At 35.8% G+C, this 27,520-nt stretch overlaps 2 protein-coding genes, 1 long non-coding RNA gene and 1 pseudogene across 4 annotated transcripts; 2 read left to right on the forward strand and 2 right to left on the reverse strand.

The window, feature by feature from the left end:
- Nucleotides 1–3,956: 3,956 nt before the first annotated feature.
- LOC148792098 (uncharacterized) lies at nt 3,957–6,873 on the forward strand. Its single transcript, XR_016085160.1, has 3 exons — nt 3,957–4,207; nt 4,539–4,714; nt 6,007–6,873. It is a non-coding gene; the product is annotated as an uncharacterized LOC148792098 (long non-coding RNA).
- A 1,562-nt stretch (nt 6,874–8,435) lies between these two features.
- Nucleotides 8,436–16,435, reverse strand: LOC104602953 (large ribosomal subunit protein uL15c pseudogene; annotated as a pseudogene). The gene is made up of 2 exons (XR_016085649.1): nt 16,070–16,435; nt 8,436–13,489 (listed from the first exon to the last, which is right to left on the reverse strand). The product of XR_016085649.1 is annotated as a large ribosomal subunit protein uL15c pseudogene (transcript).
- LOC109115059 (uncharacterized) lies at nt 10,787–11,727 on the forward strand. Its single transcript, XM_088903725.1, has 2 exons — nt 10,787–10,882; nt 11,170–11,727. The coding sequence occupies exons 1-2, from the start codon at nt 10,787–10,789 to the stop codon at nt 11,725–11,727; spliced, it is 654 nt and encodes a 217-aa protein (XP_088759851.1).
- Nucleotides 16,436–24,608: 8,173 nt separating the features above from the next.
- LOC104602952 (uncharacterized) lies at nt 24,609–27,066 on the reverse strand. Its single transcript, XM_010266831.3, has 6 exons — nt 26,849–27,066; nt 26,295–26,779; nt 25,848–26,204; nt 25,390–25,764; nt 25,041–25,246; nt 24,609–24,921 (listed from the first exon to the last, which is right to left on the reverse strand). The coding sequence occupies exons 1-6, from the start codon at nt 26,989–26,991 to the stop codon at nt 24,676–24,678; spliced, it is 1,812 nt and encodes a 603-aa protein (XP_010265133.1). The 5' UTR covers nt 26,992–27,066; the 3' UTR covers nt 24,609–24,675.
- Nucleotides 27,067–27,520: the final 454 nt, after the last annotated feature.

The following is a 27,520-nucleotide window of genomic DNA, read 5'->3' on the forward strand; positions in this document are numbered from 1 at the left end:
GTTGGAAAATTGTTCAAGCCAAGTTGGTTAATTTCATTGGTATGTTGAACAATATTAGCTGAAATTAATTATTGTTATATTTGTGTTGTAAAAAAGTTATTAATAGTAGTATATAAGGGAAAATCTATGATGCGGGAAAGATATGGTATTAAAAGAATTTTGACCAATGGAAATCCACCCATTAATTTTGATAAATAACACCTATTGGCTACTACCGGTTGATTGGTCCAAAATTTTTCAGATACCATATCTTTGTTGAACTCAAAATATAATAATTATTAATTATTTTACAATTAAAAAATATAAAACAATTGTATATTGTTATGTGTTTTTTATTTAACTTTTGCTTAACAAATCCATGCACAGGTCCCTACTAGTTTGATTCTACATCAACACTGGACCTAACCAACTAACACACCAATGAGCCAGCCCTGGATTGTTGGTTGATTGAAATGGGATTCTAATTTGGGCAGAATGTTATTTTCCTACTTGAGGTCATTTCGACCTCTCCCTTGGAATGAGATCCTCGTTATTTATGTCTAAACCAAATAGGTGGTTTTAATGAGTCCGGCTCTCTTGTTCACACAAATCCTGCCTATGTCTACCCACATAACATCACAACCACACATAGAGAACATCTTATCCTCCTGCATAGTATTATGCAAAGAGAGATGTTTCCAATTCATGGGAATAGTGTATTATGGGTAGACACGTGTGCAGAATAGTCGTGGGCAAGAGGATCCGGAGTTGGTTTAAATTCCGATTGTAATTCTGATTCCGACCATGAAATAAACGGAAAGTTAATTTCCTTGCAAAAACTTTGATATCTCAGACTATATGATTATCGCTACGGTTATAGCTCAAAGTGACAAACATATTTCTCCATGTCATTAAAGAGTTCTGGGGCGCCCCACAACGTTCCACAGCACATCTCTCTGCTGTGTATTGGGAATATTTCTTAAATGATGATATCATCATTCTAATACTATGATCGCGAGATGTTCTAATACATAGCAGACACATTGTGGGGCGCACATGTGAACTTTATATTTCTCCTTTTTCTTTGTATGAAATTGAAAAGTTTTTGCCACGTTATTGACGCAACTATCAAAAATTGAAAGAAAAAAGGGGAATTCAAATCCTCTACAGTTCAACTCGTAATACTTGGTCAATCATGATGCTCCACGTCATCTCAGTAAGGTGGAGCCCATGTATCAGACTGATTTGGCATCTTATGGTTGACGACCAAGTATCGCACGAGATTTGTTGTGGTTTGGAAGTGGGGAAAAGTCCAATACGTTGTGGGTAATGGCTGATGTGGAGAAGGACGCTATACATGTGGACTAATGCAGAGTGTGCCATCAGGAAGGTTAGGATTCTCCATCAGCCAGCTGTGCTGCCATGTGAATCCTTGTAGCCTAAACTTCAATTCCGCAAATGACGCTAAACATTACCTTTATTTTATCAAAAATTATCTTTGAGATGTATTTTTTTAATTAATTTTATTTTATGGGCCTCCGGGATCTTGTATCTGGTGTAAGGTAGGTGGGGCCTAGACGCCTAGTTCGATATTTCAACTCTTGCAAATAACGAACAACGGGTCAGAGTGGAACAAGGTGGGCCATATCTGAACGATACGAATATCATGATATCATATCCAATTTATAAAAAAATGAAGTAGATTTGGTCCAAATCTCTCGGCCTAGCTATTTGGGGCAACCCAGTAAACTAGCAGCGGAAAGATGAAGGGATTATAAATATTTGAATATTTGCTCGACAAATATTCTGGCAAAGGAATTTACGGTTCGATTGGTTCGCGGTTAGAATTAGAATCCGAATCGGAATTCTTTAAAATTGGAGTAATTTGATTGGTCGAATAAGAATCAGAATCAAATAGAATTTCATTAGCAAGAGAGAGGTGGGGGGAACGCTATAGTATCACTTTCCCAATGAACTATTCATAAATCGGTTTATTACATGGAACCCACTAATATGGAAAAATGAACACATGTTTTTTTCCTGTAAAACCAACTTAGCGCGCCCACTTTCCTGTAAAACCAACTCTCTGATAATTGCTGTTAGCCACTTGGTTAATTAGCTTGATGAAGTACTCTCAAAAATCTGCCCACAAGCCTCGGAACATACCCAGTATGCTTTACGCACAATTAACTCTGAGAATTTCCCAAATTAAGGAGCTTAGTGAGGCGTTTTCATGACATGACAGAGCTAAAGTAGCCAACTAGCCATTGGAGTGTGTGTGTGTGTTAGGACCTAGGAGAAAAGTGGATTCTATCAATGGAACCATTTTGATTCCCTATCTACATACATAGGGTTCCAACCAATTTCCAAGCCTGGATTCTAAGAAACGAATAAATGCGAACACATAAAAGTAATTAAGATATGATTCAGCTAAAGAGGATTAGACGTTTAAGGGCCCCAAGCACCACGCATCTTTATTTATGATTAATAACATGGCGTGGTCTTTAGGTTTTTAGGTTTGGCCAGCCTACTTCAGCTGCCCTAAGCGTTAAATGCTTTTAGGCTTTTAGGCTTTTCTTTTCTTTTTTTTTTTTTTTTTCGGGTTAAAACAAATGATTTTAGGCTTATGCTACTAAATCCTACTATTTGCAACTTGCAAGAGTAGCGTAGGATTAGCTTTTATGTTCCCGTTTCCCAACACAAAAGCCATGAGATTAAGCATCTTAGCTCACCATGGTCGGGAAAAGCTTCATCCTTTACTCTACATGATGGCTTATGATTAAGTTGGCCCTCTTAATTAGACTTCAAAATCAAACGTTGACAACAAATGAAATTATGAATAGCACTGGTCCATTCGCAGCTGGGAAGCTTTTATTGGCAATGGCAGCTAGCAAAGAACCAATCCATCATTGTCTTTCATTGACACTTGTTAGGTCTGGTTGGTCTGATCTGGTCTAGTGGTCTGTGGTCCATCTAAGTATTTGAGTAAACAAATGCATTCTTAACATAACTTTACTAGTTGATATCGCCACGTCCACCATGCACGTGTTGATGCCACTGTGTCTGCCTTTCTAGAGGATTTTCCTTCAAGGATTGATGGGAAAACAACAAGCGTGATTAGGCCCTCCATCATTTTCTTTCTTGTCCAACTAACACCTTTTCTTCACCTAATTCCAAGTGTTAGTTATCCTAATCGAATTAAATTAAAGTTGGGAAGGAATTGTGGAAGTTAGTCTTTGGATCCTAATGGCTGCATGGAAGAAACAATTAAAGCTGGTTTATGGGTTAAGCATGAAAATCATGTTTGCACTGCTTTTCATTAAGAAATCTGACAAGGAAACATTATCATCTGTTTGGGTCATTGTCTCCACCTAGCTTTCCCACTACTACTACTATAGGGTTTTTGAGGGGGAACTTTGGTAGGGTCGCCCAGCTTTAGCTTTTAACATAGCATATTTCCTCATCAATATGTGCATGTGGATGAGGGACCGACGGGGAGAGGGAGGGGGCCGGGATTGCCAATTCCCACATGGTTGGTATGGCGTCACTTTGGGAATCATTTTCATTTCCCACATCCCACCCATCTGTTGTTATCATTTCCACGCCTACTCATCGTCGTACAGGGCAAGCAGCTTTAATGCTTTATCCGTTCCTATACTAGAGTGGGCTGGGCCTAGATTTTCATGACCTTGCTCCACTGGACCTGGCTGTAAGTCTGTTGGCCGGCCAGGGGAAAATGTATGGTAGCTAGTAGATTATGTCATATTTTGGTTCTGTGTAAGATTTGAGACCTCAAACTTCCCATCCTTAAAACTTGATGCAACTGAACCGCATTGAACCACAAAAATATTGAATCTTAATTATAATCCCACAAGTAAATAACCTTGGGCCTTGGCAAACCAAGCCTAAATGGCTAAATTCACCTCCCAACCCCAGAATCCGAGAAAGTCTGGGGTCCGTCTGGGCAACCTGGATTATTAATATAAGCTTGTTGACAGTCTTATTGGCAGTGGCAGACTGGCAGGCAATGCTGTATGTCGGTATGTCTATGTGTCTATACTTTCTATAGTGTTTGACAACATATCATCAACACTAGTAAACCCCGGCCCCCCGGGAGGTATCTGGTTCTTCTCTCATAGGAACCACTACCACACCTCACACCTGTTGACGTAATTTTTCCTCTAAAGTTTCCAATTGCCAAGCAGCACCTTCCTCGTTGTTTGTGCTGGTAAGTGGTAACTTCACAAGCTTGCCTTTCTGTTTTCGTCTTGATGTTGGGAAATCGGATTTAGTCCTCATAAAACCATCTTCATCACAGCCCCTGGAAAATATCTCCCCATATTATAAATTATAAAAATATACAAATAGAAAGATATTTCCAATGCACGGCTACAAACGGTGCGAGGCCGGTTTTGTGAGGAATATTTGCTATATTGGTGTCTCCTCTTGCTGCTCTTTGTTTCTTAATCTTTTGTAACATAAGCAAAACGAGGCATTCAATAGTCTCACTGGGATGTGCCAAAGCTCTCTTCATGTGTGTTTAACTGTCTATTGTTCAGGGTATTGGGCCTACTGTGCAGATTCCAAGAATTTAAAATGAGTCAGGCCCTCTGAACTGGCCCCCTTCAAAATTTTAACAGATGCGCTCCTCCAATCCTAAGCCCAACCCGGTCAAGTTGCAGCCCTACTCCTATCTGGAGCACGGAGCACCCACTATTAGTAATTTGGTGTACAGGTAATATATGATACCGGAAAATTAAGATATTCATGTTCTCTTTTCTTTCTTTGTTTTTTGGCTAACAAGATATTAATACTTTCGTGTTCAAATTTATAATGCAAAAACATATTAAACACGAATTTGTTATGTTGTTTGAAAATTAACGATTTTATAAAACTAAATTATAAGGCTGATGGGCTTCCAAAGTAAGAAAATTAAAAAAAAAAAATAGTTGGAGGCATATAAATTATTGCTCAAGCCTCAAAGAAAGAGTCTTAAAAACCAAAACAACCCTAGGTTTTGACTTCTGTCATAATAAAAACTGGTTTTATTGGTCTTTTCACTACAGGTATAAGCCCAGTTTAGATGTGCCCTAACCCTAATCACCCCCCACCCCAATAAATAAATAAATAATAAAATAATAAAAAAAAACAAAAACAAAATTATCCAACTTGGACAAAACATTCAAGCCCACGACTGAATTATCTTATAATTTAGACCTTGGAGAATGGAGAGGAAGGATCCTCCCTTTCTCATCCCTCCAACAGGGGATAAAGCATTGACCAAGCAACAAAGAAAAAGAAATCAATTAATATCACATAAAGAAGGTAAAATTTAGGAGAAAAGAATGTTTTGTAATTGCTCTGAAAGTGACATGGCTATGAATAGAAGAAATAGATGGAAGCAAAGTTGAATAATGTAAAAGAATTTAAAAAATAAGAAACTCAAACTCTAATTATACTCAGAAACGATTACCCCATCAACACAATAGGTCAATACCCACTCTTGACTATTAGATTAGATGTCTTGGAATTTGGACAAGAAAGCTGTGAAGAGGTAAAAGGCAACCCAACGCGGCCTGTACTAGATTTCACCAAACTTGTATCCCTCCTTGATTAATAGATTTCTTGCGGTTTGCGCATTTGAACTTTGTGAGATAAAATCTAGGGTTAATGAAAATGAACTTGGTCAGACAAGACCATTTAATTAACTTAAGGATATATTTATATTTCTGGAATACACGAAATGTTATAGATTTAGAACCCAATACTCTCATTTGCAGCTTAGTCTTGTGATTTTTTTCTTGTTAATTTTTTCTTTCTGTGATGTTACTGACTTACTGTTGTTAGCTTTTTCACAACAAGTAATGAACTATCTATAACAACAGTCTGCTATATCAGAGAATGGTAGCACAATTGAGTGCTCTACTTTGGTAGCTAGAGCCCATCAGTCAAAACCCTAAATAACCCTCGAGAATAAGCTTCTATTATAACAAAAGATTCATGACCCAGAGCCTAAACTGTATACAGGGATGGTGACAGTGATGTGGTTTGGCTCGATGGATTCTTCTTGCGTCAGCGTGTGTTGTCACTTGTTTCAAGTAGCTTGGGTACATCGATGCAAGTTGTAAATTTGTAACATTTGATTAATGATCGTCATATACCGAACGAACAGCTTGTAGTTCAGCTGGGCTAACTGCTTCAGCTCACATGGTTGGTGGGACATCTTCAGCATGGGTAGTTGGGCATTGCATTTACCCCAATACTTAAGTGGTGTGGTCCCACTTTCTCAATCCCATTCCCATGGAACAAGATGAAAGACTCCTCATCAAGGCAACCGTTCTGGGACTAGTTTCCAGGTTGAATGGTCCGATTTTCAGTTCGAACGGATGGCCTATTCTGACTTAAAAAATAAATAAAAAATAAAAAAATGACCAAAATCGTTATCCATGTCAACAGTTAAACGGTTTACCGCCCGAGTCAACAGGTCACTGTCTAAATCAACGGCTTTTGGCCAAAATGCAGTTTTAGGGTGAAACAGAACCAATTTCCAGGTTTTCCGGTCTGACCGTCCAGTCCAGCCCATTTTAAAATCATGCTCCTCATACCTTAACCTATTCATAGGCCATGGATCATGGTGATGGCAATTAAACAAAACATTTCTTCTCAACACTCCCTCGAGTACACAATTGACAAAATTTCCATTTCCACATCAACTTACTCTCAGAATAGAACGGAATGTATGTGGCATTAAAATGGAATGGTGAAACAGGATTAAAATCAGTCCCATACAGTTGAAAGATGCTTAGACGATGATGACCAATTCCCACAACAAATTTGATTCAAGTATCTCCTTGCGTTACGACTATACCATTTCAGTGAACCAATGACCCTTCAACTGCAAGGGCCAAATATCACAAAAAGCACGACTGAAGAATGAAGAGAGAATATTGTGATTATAGCTGATGTCATTTTCGTACAAGAGAGAATACAATTCGAGCATTTGTATGGAGATGCGTTCTAGACTTGAGAATCATGACATTAAAGCTGTCCTACAAAATGCATTGACTAGGAAATCGATCATTGGTAGGGTGCTCAACAAAAATCGAAAAATCAAATAGAGGAAACTGAACCGAAAAAATGCTCGAACCAATGGATGGTACCAGTTCGGTTTCAACACTCCTAATTCTTGGTCTGATATCAGTAGACTACATTGGCAGATTACAAAAACGAGATTTCAATTAATCATATTAATGATCTCAGGGTCTTCAATATGATTAACCAACTGTGAACATGCTTTATGGTGCAGTTCATGCACTATAGATTTTGCAAAATTACGAATTTTAAAAAGGCAAATTCCTCCTTTTGAGCATGGTTTTTAAAACCAACCCGAGACTGAACCGTTCAGGGGTCCGGTTACCAGGCCGAATGGTCCGACTGTTCGAACCGAATACTTGGCCCGTTCTGACAAAAAAATTAAAAATATAAAGAAATGGTAAAAACCGTTGAAACGGTTCAAATGGTTAACCACCTAATTCAGCGGTTCGCTGACCAAAATCAACGGTTTTTGAGAAAATTCAGTTTGGGGGGAAACAGAACCGGTCACCTGACTGGTTCCTGGTTTTTCCAGTCCGACCGTCCTGTCCGGTCCAGTTCTGAAAACCATGCTTTTGAGTGAATTTGAAAGGATTAGCTGAGCCCAATAGCTGTTCAGCAGGCTGTGGAACCAATGATGCAGTAATAAAAGACATTGGACCCACAACCATTTCACTTCTCAGTTCTCACTGAGGACCCCATGTATTTTATCACTGGGGTGGGGCGTTATCATTGGTTCCACAGTCCATATCATCCAAATTCATTTTGGAACCCCTGTTGTGGATTTGAAATCCTCCTATTGTGACTTAGTGCTTAGAGATTAGGTGACAGGGTGGGGGGAAAGAGCAGGGGATACCTATTTTGGGGAAAAGCCAGAGTTTTGTAGTTAATACTGATCAAAACTCAACCTCAAAAGTCATTGATGATAATTTACACATCCAAGCAGAGGGCATACATATTTATTTGAGTTTCAGAAATTGCAGCATTGTAGGAATTGGTCAAATAAATAAACGATTGAATGGTAGTGGTTGTGATTTCTGACATACGGTGCCTGTCAATATGGGGCTTCATCTTAAAAAAACTTGAGTAAAGATGGTTTAAATAGGAGCTTTGGTTTAGAGGATGAGGAAAAGCCAAGGTTTTATATCCTCTTCTACAAAGTCAAGAAACAAATTGACATGAACCATTAATGCAACTCAAGCAGAAGCTGGGTCAGCGGCACAGTCCCAGGCTCCCAGCAGCACTTTTCTTTGCAAAATACTCTTCAGCACGTATTGGGTTTTTAGATGGCTTAACTTGTTTATTTCCCCCAGGCAATATGGTTAGAGAACAGCCAGCAACCTCAAGCTTCTCCTTTGCTGATTATTTTTCCAGAAATGCATTTTAATAAGAGAACATGCAAATGCAAATGGATCACTTTGTGCTCAGAAATGCATTTTAATAAACAGGAAGCAAAATTATCCAAGCTATCTCATCAGGCCTCTTAACTGAGTAACAGGAAGCAAAATCATTACAGGTAATCTTGACCCATTATTTTTGAGATTTCCCCTCAACTTTCCCACTATCCGATGCCCGTTTAAGCTACATTGAGATCATCGTCTTAATTGCAACTTTTAATGCCCATTTGGGAGGACTGAAGCATAGCAACTTCTGGCTTTCCAAGGTGGGCCCCAAACAGACAACCTACAAAATATGTTTGGTGAAAAATCCCGAGAGCCCAAATCAGCTGTCTGTCAGTCATTTGAAGGATTATCTGCTTCAGCCTCTTTGAATAGCTTATTCAGTGGAACAGCTTAGTTGAATCTTCAGCTCAACTCTCCCAAACAGGCCTTAATGCTTTTTAATAATGGCAACAGTTTTCCAGTACTTTTGACACCTAGAACCAAACATGCACTCTATTCATTGCCTAACAATCTAGACATATTAATAATACCTCTAGGAATTACCTTCCCAAGGCCCGCATTGTTCCCATCAGTCATGTTGAGAATGGATATCAAACTTAACTTCTATGAGCAAGTTCTTGATGAACCATAATAAAAGCTTATTTGCAACTAACTTGCATAAACATATATAATTCCTATTGATTCAGGATACTTGGTCTGAGTGGAGGAAGAGGGTCAGTTTATCATGAAATCAGGGGTGCGGAAAATTAACCCATGGAGCAACACAATATTTTTTTTGACAATTGTGGAGTAACACCATATTAGAGAAGACTTAGGGGGCATTTGATAACTCCTTTCAGAGGTCTGACGTCTGAAATATCTGCTTTTCAGACGCCAGTCTCGTTTAGTATTGCATCTGAAGTATGATCTGAAATGCTTTTTCAGATCTGAAATTGTAAAACACAGGCTCATCACTTAATGCGCTCAGACGCATTTCAGATGTGGCCTAAAGTAAAAAATACCCCTATTTTAACCCGATAAAAGCTTCACTCTCTCTCTCTCTCTCCTATCTTCCCGCCACCACCGCTGCAACTCTCAGCAGCAACGGCAGTTCTTCTCAATTTTATTCTTATTTTAATAAATTATCTTTTATTTTTTATGTATTAATTATTAATTATTTTAATAGTTTTAAGATATTAATTTGATAATTATTAAATTTTTTTTTCATTGTTTCATGCACTTTATTACTATTTTCATTATTATTTTAGTTCTTAATAATTTATTTTTAATTTATAAATTTATATGTATTTTTCAATTTTATTCTTATTTTAATAAATTATTTTTTATTTTTATAATTTACTCATATTTTTCGACATTATTTTGAATTTAATAAATTGTTTTTTTATGAAATAATGCAAATTGAACTCAAATTACCAAATAGTGTGTTTTAGGGGTAAAATAGTAAAATCAGCGAATTTCAGATGCTGAAGGTTTGGTCCAACACAAACAACCTTCTTTATTTAGAGCCTCTAAAAAGTAGAAAAGCAATTGTCACTTTTCAGATTTCAGAGACTTTTAATATCTTTTTAACTTTTCATGTCAGATTTATCAAACGCCACATTACACTACTTCCTCATGCCCAAATGGACATTACCATTATTTATCTGGGTTCCATTAATAACTTCCTGATCAAAATTGATTGCCACCAACAGCAGAAGAGTCACCGTCATTAAGAATCTTGAATCACCATCTCAAACACCATTTATCACCATTGCTGCAACGAGCGGGCCTCTTCTCGTTGTTTTAACAATTCCGTGTTCTAGACAAAATTACACAGTTTTTTAACACCTTCATTTGTAAGATCTTGTTTCCCTTCTATTCTATCAATTTTTGTCTAAAGAGTTAGGACTGCAGAACAGATTCAACATCCACACCGGACATTCAGATCTTGTATAGCAGAGAACCTCCTCTCTAGTAGAAAGGGTAAGTTCTGCAATGAAGTTCTGTACCCATAATAGATGAAGAACAAATTGTTTTTCAAACGATAAAAAAACAAATGAGAGAAGAGCGGGGGATTAAGAAATAGAGCACAGAGCAGGAGCTCTGATGTTCAACAAGCAGAATTTTTTCCTTTTCTCTTTTGAGCTTTTGAAAGAAACTGCAATGGAGCTTTTGTAATCAATTCGACAGCAAAGGCATTCTTGCTCCATTTTTTAACACAGACCAGTGAAGCCAAGCGGTGATAACTGAGCTCTTTTCCCACTCCCTCCCTCCCCTTCCCCTTCCCCTTCTTCATTCTCCCCTTCATCTCCCTCTCTGCCACTACAGCAGGGATGCCAATTGCCAAAAGCAGCTTCTTATGGATTGATGAGAGACTGATAAGCTTTTCTGGATTTAACAATTCCACTATTAGCAAGTTTTGTGAACAGGTAACATAGCATCACAAAGCTTTGTCCAATCTTCTTTGCAAAGTCAAAATCACGTCAAGAGTTTTTGTTGTTTTTCATGAAGTCAAATCTCTAATGCACAGATCTAGAGCTTTCAGTGTTTCAATCATTTATATTTATTATTTTCATAAGTATTGAATGACAAAATTTAACCAATAGATCATATATTTCTTCACTGCAAGTTCACCCAAAACATTTGGTTCCACTTCTTGAAATTGGCAGGTTACAGCTGGGTTATATCAGAGCACATTCTGGACTTTCTGCATCAGTGGCAAGGAACAGATTTATGTAAAAGGGGTAAAGTTTATTGGCAATCTGTGGCACATGCAGTATTGTGGGGAGTTTGGGATGAAAAAAACAAATGTCTCTTTGACAACAAATTCAGGCCCCTGGAAGAGTTAATTTCAGACATTACTTACCTTTGCAACCTCTGGACTGTAAATTCAGATCTGTTCAAAGGACTCTCAGTCAATGACCTCAATAGAGATGCTCACCCCTTTCTGTTTCTCCCTCACCTCCATCAAACAACCTTGAGACAACCAGATCCTATCAGTGAAGGAGTGATGACCCTAAAATTTGATGGAAGTGCTTTAGGTAACCCTGGCTTAGCCGGAATTGGAGGCATAGTAAGGGATGAAAAGGGCAACATTTGCGGGACTTTCAGTGGTCCAATTGGTTTGGCTGATTCCACAAAGGCTAAAGTGATGGCTGCTCTCACAGGAATCAGAATAATAAAAAACCTGGGAATCCTGAACTTAATCATTGCCGGTGATTCAGCAAATACTATAAAATGGTTAAGGGACAAGGAGGGGGAACTTGGAGATTGAGCCACTTCTTGGCAGAGGCTAGGGACTCTTTAGAATGTTTAAATGTAAAATTAGCTTGGATTCCTAGGGAACTAAATCATATAGCAGATGGCTTAGCCAAATGTGGTGTGTTTTTGGATCATTTGTATAGCAACAAGCTTCCTCCTCTGTAATTCTCATGTACCTCTTCTTTCTTTAATGAAATATGGTTAAATTCTTCTCAAAATTTAACCAGTCCTATTGGTTCAGACAAGTTTAGATTGAAGTTTGAGCTTTGTGAAATAGATTTTCACTGTCTAAACTTACTGCTTCTTAAGATGCTTTCTGATGCAGAGGTTGGATTTTTTTTTCTTTTGTCATTTCCAGCAGTCGAGTCGCTGGCAAACTTCATAAGGCAAACCAAAGGGGTTGCAGAAGGATTAGGGGAAAAGGCAAAAGTGGCAACCAAACAAACACACTCTGCTACTGTAATTTTATTTTATTTATTTATTTATTTTTTATCGGTATACTCTTCTACTGTATTCTGAGTAGACGTTGAAGATGTCAAAGGTCAAACAATAAAGGAGGCACCTCTCAAATGAGGAAGAAAATAATCAATGGGTGTTAATGGTGGTGATAGAAGAAAAATGGAGAAAACTTTGTTTAAATAAAGGACAAAATTGGGTTTTTGAAATATTGAAAGAGTCATGTAATGTTGTCACATTCAAACAGAATATGACAGACAACCAACAGAGGGGTAGTATTTGTCAAATTACGTCATACTATAAGGGTCTTTAAGTAGGTTTCCAAACCTTAGGGGTACTTTAAGTAATTTCCAAATACATCAGGGTGATTTAAGTAATTATACTACCCCTCCAGATATGGGGGTTCATCTCTTTTTTTCTTCTTTTGATCAGAATTTTGGGTTCCTCTCTTCATTGAAATGGGCTTCGGACCTTTGGTTTGGAGGATAAAAGATGAAAGATTTTTTGTATTTTTACCTTTCTGTTTTAAACAATTATTTAACTGGATCAGGGTTAATTGTGTCATTAAAAATAAATAATGGCCTAGCTGAACTTCTGTTAATGGTACTAATGTTGACATGATGGAAGGTAAGTTTTAGATAACAAAAATTCTGAGAGTGGGATCCGTGGAGATTTTGGAAAGTCAGGGTAAGTACAGGACAAATGGGAAAAAGTGAATGGGGAGTTCTAGATAATAACCCTAATAAGAGAAAATACAAGGTATATACAAAGGGGGGACAAAAAACCCAGAACAGAATAGGATAGACTTATGTACTTCTATTTATATACAATTTAATTTGATGCATATCAATAATTCAATTTGGCTCTATAACTATGGCTTTTCTAATATTTAATATATAGAAACTAATGTTATACAACATATACCAACCATGTGGAGTATTTGAACATGCCAAAATATCAAGTTTACCAGGATCACTATCTCACCATTTATCCATATTCAATTCCAAGACATCTGAATGTCCCAATTATATAATAAAGCAAAAATATGCTATTTGATGAATCAGAAATATGAAGCAAACGGTTGATGATTCTCTTAAATAGAATGTTTGACCTTACCTCCTATGCATTGTAAAATAAATTAAAAGATATGATTCATCATCCTTACCTTTAATGGAAGTGTTTGCTCTCTTCCAGAAGGGCTAATCAATCCCATCTCCTTCAAGGACTCTAGTGAGAAACCTTATCCGCTTCTTGGAATCCTGCAGCTGCTATATCTCGCAAGTTCACATGGACATACTTCGGCAGCCCAGTATGCATTCCTTTTTGACAATTAGCTGACAAATCAGTGCATGAAATTCAGAAAAAAAGAGATTAGAAAAAACATTTCTTAGAATATTTTCCAAGAATATGCACACCTAACATGCAATGAAAAAAAAAACTCTGAGGTGTCAGTACATGGACATGCTTAAAACTATTATAAAGGTACATCCCCACGCCTCAAATAACAATTTGCTTTTTCACTTGCAATGCCTAAACTATCTGCTATTGTTTAGGGCTATATAATTGGATCAGATTTGGATCAATCTAGCCACATCCAACTTTGATTCAATTAATAAAACCACTATACTAAATTTAGGCCTAGCAGTCATTGGATCAGATCAGCCAGATCAACCATCCTTAAAAAAGAGGGAAAATTAACAAAATTGCTCTTTGACTTGTGCACTTAGAAACAAAAAGAATTCATGACTCTTTGACTTGTGCACTTAGAAATCTAATTTTTGCTCATAGAATTTCAGTTTGATTTCCATTATCGACATGAATTATGGAAACCTATATCAATACAACCTTTACTCTGATTTTTTTTGGAACATAGAATCCTGTCTGAAAGCCTATATCAATGATCTTAGGAAGAGAAATATAGTCCTTAAAAGTTCTGATCTCTCTTTCCAATCCCCCATAAAATGCCTTTAAGGAACACTTAACTACACCTGTTGCTAGAAGATCCAAATTCCACTTGGCTATCAAGTGAAGAATATTCTCTTGGGGTAGCCACTATAGCCCCCCAAGCCTAAGAATAGGCACAAATTTGCCTACCAAACATCAGAATTAGCATATGATTGGCTGATCTGTGCTTCTGAAAATTAGAGAATAAAGAGATGAAATTTTTTTCTCAATCAATAGCAATTTTGTTTCTCCTTGCTTTTTGGTTGTTAAAAGTGTTTGTGTCGTGTAAAGAATATTTCCACAATGGTCTTAATAATGAAGTATTTTGCCCTTCCAAGGACCCATTTGGGAGAGCTGAAGATTTGGTTGAGTTACTTTCACCGAGCTGCTTTGGAGAAGCCACTAAAAGAAGCTTCATGGGAAAGCCATTTTCAGCTGAAATATAGTTAATTTCAGCTTTCCATGTTTTTCACCAAACAATGCTTATAGGCTGTCCAGGTGGGGCCCACCTCACAGAGCCAAAAGCCACCTTGTAAAAGCCCTCCCAAAAAGGCATCATCCATAACAAGCATCAGCCATAGTGTAAAAGCTGTGTAGCAACCACCTGATAGAGGTATTGTCAAGTTCAATTTTGATGACAGTAGTATGGGAAATCCAGGACTATCTAAAGTGGGTGGTGTTTTAAGGGAAGAAAAATGGAGGTTTCACCGGAGCAGAACTGCAAGCCTATACTCGGGTTGTACATAGTTCAGTAAGTGCCAAGATCAGCCAATAGTATGGCTGATAGCTTGGCTACACAAGGGGTAAACAACAATCAACTCTTCTAGCCTATACTCGGGTTGTACATAGTTCTATACAAGGGGTAAAAAAAGCATCAGATGTAGCCCTTTTTATTGTACGGTGAAATATCTGTTAACATGTTTATCCACAGAATGGTTCATACTCTGTCAGGCTTCCTTTAGTATTCGGATGCTGCCCTGACCACCATGAACAATTATTTGCCATTCTTAACATACCTCAAATGTAATCCCGAATTCTGGTTAAGGACATCATATATCCTAAATGGCAAACACTGAGGTTTACTCGTATTAAATTTATTACCCAAAAAAGGTTGCTTACACTAAATAATAGCAATATCCTCACTGTAAATTACACATCCTCATCGTAAATAACTGGATAAGAGGTAGAACCTTGAAACTTGAAAGGATGGAAAGAGAAAAGAAAGAAACATTCTTTTCATGAATCTAATCGGACCTATCAAGAGATGGTAGAAATCTTTACACAAATAGTAAAATAATCATTATCTGATATACCATTTTCTTTCTCTTCTCACTATGGAGTCTTGAAGAAGGGAAAATTTGAATTTCAACTGAAGCCTAACCGTGCTTAAAACGGGGATGAGACTTTGGTATTTCGAATATCATTTCTTTCTAAAAGGCTTGAACTCCATATTACATAATCATGATCTGAGACCTTTATTGCTACGCAGTGACGATATCAGAAAAGAGCAAGCACGACTCTTTTAAAATCCACTGTACCAAAAATTCCATCAATCCCCCCAAAGAAAAAAAGAAAAACACCTGAATGTCAAAACCAAATCGAAAGTTTTCTAAGCAGGGAGTGTAACACCTGATGTATAATTGCACAATTAATTTGGACACCGAAAGATGGTCAATTGACTTCAAGGAATTGTATCTCGTTAGCTGAAAAAAATGAAATGGCTTTCAGAAAAGCTAAATCCATTTTAGTATACTGTTTTTCCGGGAACATGTTCTATACCAAGAAGAAAACCTTGAATTGATTGATTCCACATCGATTTCACTTCAGAAGTACTCAAAACTGTGAATAGAATCTTATTTGGAGAAGGAACATGATTAATGGGTAACCCCTTTTCTTCATCTTTAGAAGACATACATGTTAGTAAATAGTAATGAAACAAGGGAGTAAAGAGATACCTCCGGCAATGCCTCCAAGTTTTTGGGGATACAGCAGTAAAGAGGCACCTGATCACCCTCGAAACCTTTGCGAACACCGGGGCGAACCTCAACTTCTGAATATCTCATCCCAAACCCACAACTTTTTCCTTGACCAGCTGAAACACCTCCCCCTTTCCTCTTGTTTCTCTTTCTGGAGCCGGTCTGCGGACCCAGACTATCAAGCCAAAATAGAACATCTGAACCTGATACAAAAGCAGTAGACGAAGAAGAAGCTCGACTGAGAACAACAATTGGTCTTCCCTCTTTCCTCTTGAATTGAAATTTGGGTGACAGAATTGGAGTTGAACTTGTTTTGAGACTACTTGCATTCACCTGTGGAAGGGATCATCACCTTGAATGACGTAGTAGTAGGGTAATAAACTATAAAACTACTCTGCTTGGAGCAGACGAAGAAAAGCGAGAGTCGAGAGAAGGGCTTCCATGGTTACAAGGAACAGTGCCCGGAAAAGTTACGCGGCAGTCTATTGATACAAACGCGTTGAAAGTTGAAACAACGCTAACGAAATCGGGTTCGTTCCTGGAAAGGATCCTATTTCAAACTTCCGATAGAATTGTTCCCCGTTTCCTACGTCCGGTCACATATGAAAAAAGTACAAGTCGGGTCGGGTTAGAACGATTGATGTCAAACCTACGTCAACCTGAGGTTCTAAACCTCCAAAACTATTATTCTCATCGTCAATCCGATCTAACCCAACCCGATTTTGGATTTGTTTGTGATCCGACCCAAGTCGCAGCTTTAGTTCATAGTCACGTACGGACATAGGAGAACTAATTCCAATTATCAATTTTTTAGACATCACCATGTTGGCTTGAGACTAGATCCGCTAATCACACATGGCGCCTAACACCGACCTCACAGGTACATTCCACCATGCATTCGCCGCCTGTAAGATCGTTGTGAGGCGCCTGCGTGAGGAGCAGGTCCCAATTCTGCTGGCATTGCCTACGACTTTATGAGTTTGATTTTGACTTTTTTTCACTTGATTGTAAATTTAGGCTATGTTTGATTTGTAGGAAGATTTGGGTGGGATGGGAAAAGATGTGATGGTGTAAAAATTTATCTTTTCATTGTTTGGTTTATATGAGAAAATAGTAGGAAAACGGTGAAGGATTGTGCCACCGTTGCCTCCTTTGTTCGAACAGGGAAGGCAGTGAATAGTATTTGGTTCGTTGCCGTTGTCAAAAGAAATGGGGACTGTTTTCCGTCGTTGTTGGTTCATCGTCGCTGTCGAAAGGAAGGGGGATTGTTCACCTTCGTTGCTGTTCACCATCACCATTGGTCCGTGGTAAGGAGACTCTTTGGTTCGCCGCCTTACTCCAGTTGAAGAAGAAGAAGGCACATCCCCTTCCCCAAGCAAATGATTTTCTCGAATTTTCCCATTGAGGTCACACTATTTTGGTGTGACCTCAATTACACAATTTTGGGATTCTACATCCCACTTTTTTTCTCATCCCATCCCCCTCTTTCCCTTAAAACAAATAAAAGAAAAAGGAATATTTTTGAAATATTCCCTTTTTCTCATCCTCATCCCACAAACCAAAAGGAGCTTAAGGGGTGAGCACTATTCGGTTAAAACTAAAAAAACGAATCGAAACTTTTGATTTCCTTTTTTATTCATTTTTTTTTATTTTTTTATTAAATCAGTTCGGTTAATTCAGATTTTGGTTTCAGTTTTTAGAATTAGAAATTTGGTTAATCAAGTTAATCGAACTTTTTATTATTATATATAATATATAATATATAATATATAATATGTATTTATATATTAATATATAATAAAATAAAATTTAGTTTCATAATATATATTATATGTTATAATATATAAAAAAATTCGGTTTTAACCGAAAACTGAATAAAAAATTTCGGTTTTGGTTATTTCAGTTATTCTATAATTCGGTTTTGGTTTGGTTTTAATTCTAGTTCGGTTTTTAAAATTTCGATTTATTCGGTTAAACCGAATGCTCACCCTTAATTGTAATGTTGTCCTCTTTTGTGGAGACTATACAAGTACAAGTGCAATCGGGCAGGATGGGTTGGGTTTTAGCCCAATCCAAGTCTAACCTAAAGAATTGGGCCCATAGCTCGAAAAGCCTAAATTATCCAATCCAAGCCCAACCCATACTAAAATTTGGTGCACTCAAATTGGACTTGGGCCCATGTCAGGTTTAGATTCAAGGGCAAAGCCAAAATATAATGGTGGGCCAAAACTTAATAAAATGGGTCTTTGGCCCCCCAAAACTTGAACAAAAATGTGAAGGATCATCTCTAGCCCTCCTCCAACTCTCAAAATTAAAAAAAAAAAATGTATTTTTCTTTAAAAAATATGTAATAGACCCAAACCTTCTCAGGCCATTTTCCCTAAACTCTATTTCTTCTACTCCCTATCTCATTTTATTGTTTAACTTGGCCCCTCCAAAAGAAAATTCTTGGCTCTACCACTGCTTAGGTTAGTTAATTTGCTTACACCAAACATTGATATACATGTATGTACTAGCGGAGACCCATGTGATGCATGGGATTTGTTAAGTGAAACTTAAACAATAGAAACACATAAGAGTATACAATTGTTTTATATTTTTAACTTTTAAATAATTAATAATTATTTATATTTAGGGTTCGACTATGATATAGGAAAGATATGATATCTGAAAAATGTTTTACTAATCAATTGGTATCGTAAATGTGGTAGCCAATCATGTGTTATTTATCAAAATTCATGGGTGGATTTTGATTGGTCAAAACTCTTTTGATACCATATCTTTCCCACATCATAGATTTTTTCTTATATTTTATATACTACTTTTAATATTTTTTTTATAATACAAAATAAAAATAATTAATTTCAGCTAGGGTTGTTCATCAAACTAATGAAATTGACCAACCCGACCAACTAGACCCAAGTTGGTTGGCTTTCTAGTATTTTCAGTCAGCTTTGGTTCAACAATTTCCCAACTTAACCAGGTTGGATCAGTTTTGCTTTGCCCATTTGTAAATCGGTCAAAATCGAATGACCCAGCCATATATATATATAATATTTTTAATACAAGAAAGTGAGAAATTCCCATATTTCTTAATCTAAAATACTTTATATCATAAATTTATTTTTTAATAATGCTAATGTAATTTTTTAAATTTAATTTAGTTTTTTTTTAAGTTTGAATCTTTTAAACTAACCGACCAAACCAAAAATCGATCCAAACTGATACAACTTGAGTTGGCTAGTTTTCGCTAATGGTTAGTCGGTTTTAGGTGACCAACTCTCCAACCTGATCAAGGCGATTTGATTGACCAAACAACCTACAACCAACCCATGAACGCTCCTAATTTTAGCTAAATTAATAGTCAATCTCTAATAAATAGCAATAGCTTAATCTCCAATAATTATTGAAAATTTATAGTGAAAGCACATAATTATTGAAAATATATTGATAATTAAAATACAATAAATAACAATAAAAATTCAATAATTACAATAATTATAAAATACAATAAATATTAAAAAATATATTAAATTAGTCAATAAATAGTGTAATCTCAAATAATATTCTAATCCCTAATTAATATTAATCAATAAAGTATAACAAAAATACAATAAGTGCAATAAGTTAAACTAAAAAAGTTAAATAACAGTAGTTTAATCTCCAATAATTATTGAAAATGTTTTGTTAAATAATAAACAGAAATAGATTTTTAGATAATTATAGAAAATATATTTATCACAAAAAATAATAAATAATTACTTAAATACAATAAATATTAATTTTAGTATATATGAATATATAAAAAAATATAGATTAAGATTTTACAATTATTATTAATAAATATTAATTTTTTTTGAAAGTTACTTTCTAGAATTATTAATTGATATAAGTAAAATTAGTTATTTGCAATATTATTTAGTTAATTAAGTAATATCATCATTTAAATTTTAAAATATTAATTACTTATTGAATTTAATAATACAAAGTTATAATTTATACTATTATTACATAATTTCGATTTTAATTTTGTAAAATATTAAATTATTATTATTTTGAATATTATATTATATTTTCTAGTTTTAATTTTTTTTTAATTTATTACATAATTTCATTATTTTGACTATTTAAAATCTAGTTATGTTAAATATTTTGTTAGTTACAATATTTAGTTATTTAAATATTTAAATCATATATAAAATATTTAATATTTTTCGTTATTTTAATTTTATTTGTTTTAAAGTTATTACATACTATTAAATATTTTGTTATTTAAGATATTTAGTTATTGAAATATTTAAATAATACTTTATTCTTTAATGTTAAATTTTTATTATTTAAATAACATTTAAATTGAATAATCCAGAAAATCATAATTTATATTGTTAGTACATAATTTCATGATGAATTTAGTAAAAATATAAAATTATTAATAATATGAATATTACTAAATCTATTATAATTATTTTTGTATTTTTAATAAATATTTTAAAGTTATTATATAATTTCGTTAGAATATTAAATAATTTTTAAACTTTTTAATTATAGATATAAATAAAAAGTGGGGAGAGAATAAATAGGAATTATAGATAATTTAGGACACATATATATATATATATATATAGAGAGAGAGAGAGAGAGAGAGAGAGAGAGAGAGAGAGATTTTAGGAATGAGAGCATCTCATTGGTTGTTTAAAAAATGACATAGAATAAAAAAATAAAAAAAATGAGAAATTTTCTAGACTATTGTCTTTTAATATATACTAGGAATGACCCCCATACTAAGTGTGGGACCATTGATCTGAATTATTTCAAAATTTTAAATTCTTTATATTAGACATTTAGGTTAGGCTTTTTATTAGATTTAGGAGACTTAACATGTTGTATCTAGAGAATGACCTCATACTAAGGGGCAACTACAGTATCATTTGATTTGAAATTTACTATTTAACTATAAAAATTAAATTAGAAAAATTAACATGGGTCTTACATCTTTGTAATTTGCAATCTATTTTGACCTACTTTGTTTGAAAAACACTATTAATTTATGTTTTTTTTAATATAATTTAAGAGATTAAATGAGGTCTTATTTGTAAGCAGTAACCTACTTTAATTGGTATTTACTATTTATTTGATAAATTTATTTTTAAAAGCTAAATTAGGTTACGCTTCCAAAAAATGTTAAATCTAATTTACAATTAATAAACAATTTCATCTAAAAGAATGAAACTCACACCATTTGTATTAATTGTTTAGTCATTTTTATGAATTTCATTTATTTTTTTATCCATTTAATATCTTGAATATTTTTAAGTTAAATTATTTGTTTAATCTTTACTTTTGAAATGGTTGTGTTTGAATAAAATTTAATTACTACCATAACATTTGAAGTGGCCACTTTTTAGGGATTAGGGTGATACATGTGTGAATCTCAAGATAGTGGATTTATCACTTTTTTGTGAGTGGATAGATTTTTTTAAGAGTGAGAGTTTAACCCCTTCTAAGATTCTATTTATTGAAATTTTACAATGCCAGTATTTAAAGGGTTGGTACTGTTGCTTGGGACCTTCTTTTAATATATATATATATATATATAGAGAGAGAGAGAGAGAGAGAGAGAAATTAGAAATAGAAGTGGAGAGGATAAAACATATTTTGAGCTAATTAAGGAGAGAAGTTAGGTTGTCAGAAAGTGAGTATAGAAGTGGAGAGGATAAAACAAATTTTGAGCTAATTAAGGAGAGAAGTTAGGTTGTCAGAAAGTGAGTATAGAAGTGGAGAGGATAAAACAAATTTTGAGCTAATTAAGGAGAGAAGTTAGGTTGTCAGAAAGTGAGACGTGAGTTGTGGGCGGAGAGAGAGATCTCAATGGGAAGGGAGAGGAATGAAAAGAGAGGGTGCTGAAATGGCAAATTGGGAATAGAAGGAAGGGGGTAACGGAGAATGCAGGATTGGGGGTAATAGAACAAGGAGAAGAAAGGTGACGTGGACTAATTAGTGCTATATATGAATACATATATGTATTCATATATGTATGGTTTATTAAAAAAATGTGTGTGTATGCATATATGTATGGTTTATTAAAAAAATTATGCATATATGCATACAAATATGTGTTTATATAATACATACATGTATAAAATCAAATTGAGCTCAAATTAGGATAAAGTCAAAGTTAGATTCGATCTACCTAAGGGTTATGTGGGACTAAAACCAATTAGTGCTAGCTGATCCTAAATGCAACACTTCGTAACTTATGCCCTCCCCTAGTCTCCCCTAGTCTGATAATTTATCAAGTGGTTTTGTTAGATACAACTTCGAAAAAAAGTCATCCATGAATATTAGGAGGTAGAGCCTCTTATGCAAATATGATCCAAATGCAAAATTTGCATTCAATTTAATTTTGCATCACTCCTACCTGATGCAAAATTTGCACTTTTTGCATCTTAAAATCTCAGGTTTTGCATATTAAAAACTCAAACAAAATTAAATTATATACACCTTCCTATCTCAATCGAATGAGCAAATCTTGCTACCTATTTTGCTCCTTCAAAACAAATGACCTTCCTTTTACTTATATTCTCTTTCATATAAAGTTGGGATCACATCATTTTAGTTTCTAATAATTAAGCTCGTTGGGCTTCTAATGACCATGTTGGGGGGTTTCTAATAAGTGCTTCTAGGGCTTATTGCATTCAAGAAATCAAAAGTGCCAAAAAATAATGTTTGATAAATAAAAAAAGCCACAAATGGACATTTCGGACCTAGAAGCCTGTTCAAAGAAGTCAAGAAAAAGTCATTTGGCTTTTTTGTGTTTATGAGAAGCGGCTTTTCATATTTTTCATAGAGAAAATCAAGCAGAACCAAACACTAAAAAGTGCTCTCTATAAGCAATTCTTCAAAAAGTAGTGCTTATTAAGAAACCCGTTCAGAGAGGAAAAGTACGCAATAATTTGGTATATGTTTAGCACTGGTGTACCGGTGCGTTTCACGACTGTTCCATTTCTGCTGATGTGTTTATATGCGCCACATCAGCAAATAAATGGAGTCAGCAAGAAAATCGCATTTGGCAAATGTATTTCTAAAATATGCTTCTGTAATGTAGAATTCCCTAAGAGAAATTTCTTGATATGTCAATTTGATGTTTTCTTGAATCACCCTAATGATATGGTACATTTTAATTTGAAAAGGTGACTATTTTTTGAGATATCATACAGTTGTCATTATAAATATATTATAATATTAAGCTAAATTCAATTTTTCAAAAAAAAAAACAGATAAAACAAATCACTTATAAATTAGGGCCCATTGGTGAAACAGAACGCTTGTGAAATGCTCCCGTGCCAAACAACTTCTTGATCCCGGTTTGATACCATTTACACATCCGATCTTTGGCTTTGGCCTGTAGCCTTGGACTAGGTTGGACCTTTAAACTTAAACCACGATATTAGGACTTAGAGACTAAATCTTATCAGTTCAGTCATCAAGGTGACACCTCTTCATATCCACGTGGCAGGGTTTATTTTGTACGTATAAATGTGATGTGGAAAAACACATGGGCATACTTTGAGAATCTCTTGTGCCAAATGCCAAGTTATATAAAAAATTTCAGTCCTGCTTTAAGCTTAAAGGCTAATTAAAGCGTTGAAACTGAAAAGATAGCCAAATGAACAAGAAATAGCAAAGCCAGACCGACTGCTAAACTAAAGAAAAGCCGCAAACCTCAAGCATGTCATGTAAGAGCTAAGATAGATTTTGTAAAACTTTTATATTCCCACTAATAAAGCGAGAAGAAAAAAAGAATTTGCCCATCTTCATGGACAATCCAATGTACTAGAGATGGATGACATCTTCATGTATATCATGGACCCTGTTAACATCTTAGTCAATAGATTTCAAGATAAACCAACCACTAGGACAACTTTTTATTAATTAATCATAATTAAGTATCATATAATTAACATCATTAATTCTATCTAGATACTTCTAATATGTAATATGGTTTATTTAATTACTTCTACTTAAATTAATTTCTTCCCATATAATTAACATCATTAATTCTATCTAGATACTTCTAATATGTAATATGGTTTATTTAATTACTTCTACTTAAATTAATTTCTTCCCATATACAAGTGGGCCCATATCGACCTGGCTCTTGCCCTCTTTGAGTGTACCATGTGCTTCCTTTTTATTCCACTGCAATCTGCAAATGGCAGCTTTGTCTCTCCTCTTTTAATTCAATTCAACTCTCAACTCTCATGGAGATAAACCCTAATTAAAAAGAGACAAAGAAAACTAAAGCTACCCTTGTCTCTATCCTCATGTTCTTGCCTTTGTCTCTCATCTTTCGTTTTCACTCTTCATGAGATCAAGACACATCGTCTTTACCCTTCTTTATATGGTCACTCCAAATCATCTAAAATCTATGTCACCCCACAGGTAGACGTAGTTACTTTGATTTGTGGGCCCATAATTTGCTAGTTTCATACAGTATTTACAGAAAAGGCCAAAAGGGTAGCCAGAATATTCATGCCACATACATTCATGGTCTAGTCATCAACCAACATACTGTATGGGGTGGGTCAGTGTGCAGGGAAGAAAAGTGGGGAGGAATCTCTTTGAACTCTCCCTTCCCACATTCTCACTTTGCTCATCTTCTCTTCACACCACTGCAACTGTTCTTCATTGATGTCATACATTTTCAGAACCCTAGACACCAGTTTTAGATCTATCAGGCTCATCAATATCTCCATCTCCTCCTCCTCGCTTAGCTTTCTTTTTCTTAAGCATCTGTGAGACCGGCGGAGGTCTTTAAGCTTCATCTTCTTCTGCAAATTAGATTAACTGTTATGATGATGATCATGTGGAAGATGAAGTGATGATGACTGACAAACAAGCAGGGGGGTTTCTTCCAAGATTGAGATTATTGGAGAGTACGTAGACTCACTTTTTTATTCGCCTTCTTCACCATTTGGAGATGAGTTGGATCAACAGAACAACCGCGGTTCCTCTTGAAGAAAGCTGTAAAGATCTCGTAGTGGCTCTCTCTATCTGCCTTGAGAAAATCCATGAATGTCCGAATTCCATCTTTCATTATTCCCAGGAATTTAGTCGATGAGATACTTGACTCCTCCTTTTGATCATCTTCTAAATCTTAAACAAAACAAAATAACAGAATTTCAAAACACAATATATATGAAAATGAAAATGAAAGCAATGACCGATAGTATTTGTGTTCAAATTATTATTCATAATTGGATAATGACAAGGACCTTTTCAGTTTTCATTATTGATACCTCGGAACTCAGGAACTTGTAGTAGTTTTGGTGCAGAAATCCTCATCCGGGCATAAACTTCAGGTCTCCTGCCATGCTCATAAGGCTCGTTCTCGATGTATCGCTGTAACAGAACCTGAAACTGCTGAAACTGCTGTGCAATTCGGCCCGGACATCCGGGATCTTCTTCTTGGCGTGAAGCTCTAAGACGTTGGAGGTTCTTGTAGTTCCAGTTAAGAGCTTCCCATGCCAAGCAAACTTGAGCAACATAAGCATTCTCCAATTCATGATATGGATCTCTACTGTACCCAGGTGGCCTTTTGCGTTTGGTTGTAAACTTGTGTACGATCCTCTGCGAAATAGACCTTGGACATACTTCAATGGTCCTAAGAGATTCTGAAACGGGTTGTTAATCATACATTTAATTGGTTATGTTTATATGCAAACGACAAAAAGAAGGAACAGATGGTAAGTTTTACCTGTTTCACTGAGCTTCTGTGCACTAATTCGGTCAAAGAACGACATCTCCTCATCGTATTTCTGGAAGACAGTGTACGGCTCCCAGTTGGGGCAGCTCCTTCGTGATGAAGAAGAAAAAGGGTCTTCTGTTCCTGAATCCCTGAAATTAGTAGAGCTTCTCCATTCAGAAGAACTCTTAGAAGAAGTCGACCCAACTGTAAATGTGTCCCCTAACATCTCGTCGCCATCCTTCACTTGAGCCTGGACCTTTCGGGCTTCCAACTGAAGAGGGGCGAAAATTAAGAAATTTTCATCCTCCGACAGATGATTCCTTTCTTCATTTTCGCTGTCAGTTGCTCCTCCATTATCACATCCTTCTGATAAACAACGTATGCAATTTCAGTTCTAGTAACGTCGTCAACAAGATCAATATAACAAATCTAAGAGATACCAAGTAGCATTCATACTTCCATAAGCTATGTCATTAGCTGCTGCTGCAGAGTTCCCGCCCGTGCCTAGTTTAGTCTGCGTCAGTGTCGGTATTGTCGCAAGAACATCTTCATCTGGACTGCTGGTTTGCATAGGCGTGGCAAATAATGAATCAGAATGGCTAGATGTACATGTTTCGTCACCCTTATCTTCACTGTCATGTTCAAGTTTTGAAGCAGGTAAGCTACAAATAAACGATTGTTCCTCGAGAAATATTTCACCAAGGCCTTCAAATATGCTCTCATCAGATCCTGGGCGTTCTTCAAGAAGAGTTTTGTTCTTCTCGAGTCTTTTAGTGGGCAAAAACAACAGGGCTTCTCCGCCATGAATGATGTCGGCCACCAGATCCTCTTTCTCGGTACACTCAACACTAAAGTAGAGACGATCTTCTTCTTCTTCTTCTTCTTCTTCTTGTTCTTCTTCCTCTTCTTCGAAATAGCCAACTTGGTCTTCATAGTCGGTACTGCAAGAAGAACAAGCAAACTGAGGGACGTAAGAGAGAGAGAGAGAGAGAGAGAGATTGCAGCCATACCTCTTGTGTTTTGTTTTCCTGCACAGAAAATTGAAGACCTTGGCAAGCAGAATGGAGGAAAAGTAAAAGAAGAGGAAGAGAAGATGGAAAGAACTGGAGACATTGAAGAACAACAAAACTAGAGTTTCTTTTGGACATGGCATTTTTTTTGTTAATTGTTATTGCTTTGGAACGGCCTCCCAAGTCCTAAAATCTCTCTAAGATGAAAGAACGGGATAAAAAAGTATGCAATTGCAATCACAATATGTTCTAACATCCAAAATGCCCATCTCTCTTTATGAAATTACTACTGTATCCTATTTGTAGGAAATCCAGTTTTGGTAACATTATGTACAATAAAGAAGAGTACCTTGGTTTTGTCAAAAAAGTGATCCCACCATCACCCTTGTACGACTAAACAAACTTTAGCCAGCAGATCAGTGGGCCGGCCCGGCCACATTCACCCGAGCAGTTGGATGGTTTCTACTGTGGGTGGCATAGATCTGTCAAACTATACAAACACCCAGCAATCAACCAGAACCAAGGCCTGCACAACTCAGAACAGTTTAATGTACCCCAGAAGCTCTATATATGGAATCATTGGTTTGGAATGTACAGGGGATCGGAGCCAAGCCAAAGCCTGGGTTTTTGATCCTCCAAATCCCAATAATCACACCTTCTGATCGATTGTCT

The sequence above is a fragment of the Nelumbo nucifera genome, chromosome 4 (genome assembly GCF_055504915.1).
Source record: "Nelumbo nucifera cultivar China Antique chromosome 4, China Antique-T2T, whole genome shotgun sequence".
Lineage (NCBI taxonomy): Eukaryota > Viridiplantae > Streptophyta > Magnoliopsida > Proteales > Nelumbonaceae > Nelumbo > Nelumbo nucifera.

Coding starts and splice junctions, on each gene's coding strand:
- LOC104602952 (XM_010266831.3), bottom strand. CDS start 26,991: ATGCCATGTCCAAAAGAAACTCTAGTTTTGTTGTTCTTCAATGTCTCC. Junction 25,247..25,389: donor ACAAGTTCCTGAGTTCCGAG/GTATCAATAATG, acceptor GTTTTGTTTAAG/ATTTAGAAGATGATCAAAAG. Junction 24,922..25,040: donor TGAAGAAGGCGAATAAAAAA/GTGAGTCTACGT, acceptor TCTAATTTGCAG/AAGAAGATGAAGCTTAAAGA.
- LOC109115059 (XM_088903725.1), top strand. CDS start 10,787: ATGCCAATTGCCAAAAGCAGCTTCTTATGGATTGATGAGAGACTGATA. Junction 10,883..11,169: donor TTAGCAAGTTTTGTGAACAG/GTAACATAGCAT, acceptor TTTCTGCATCAG/TGGCAAGGAACAGATTTATG.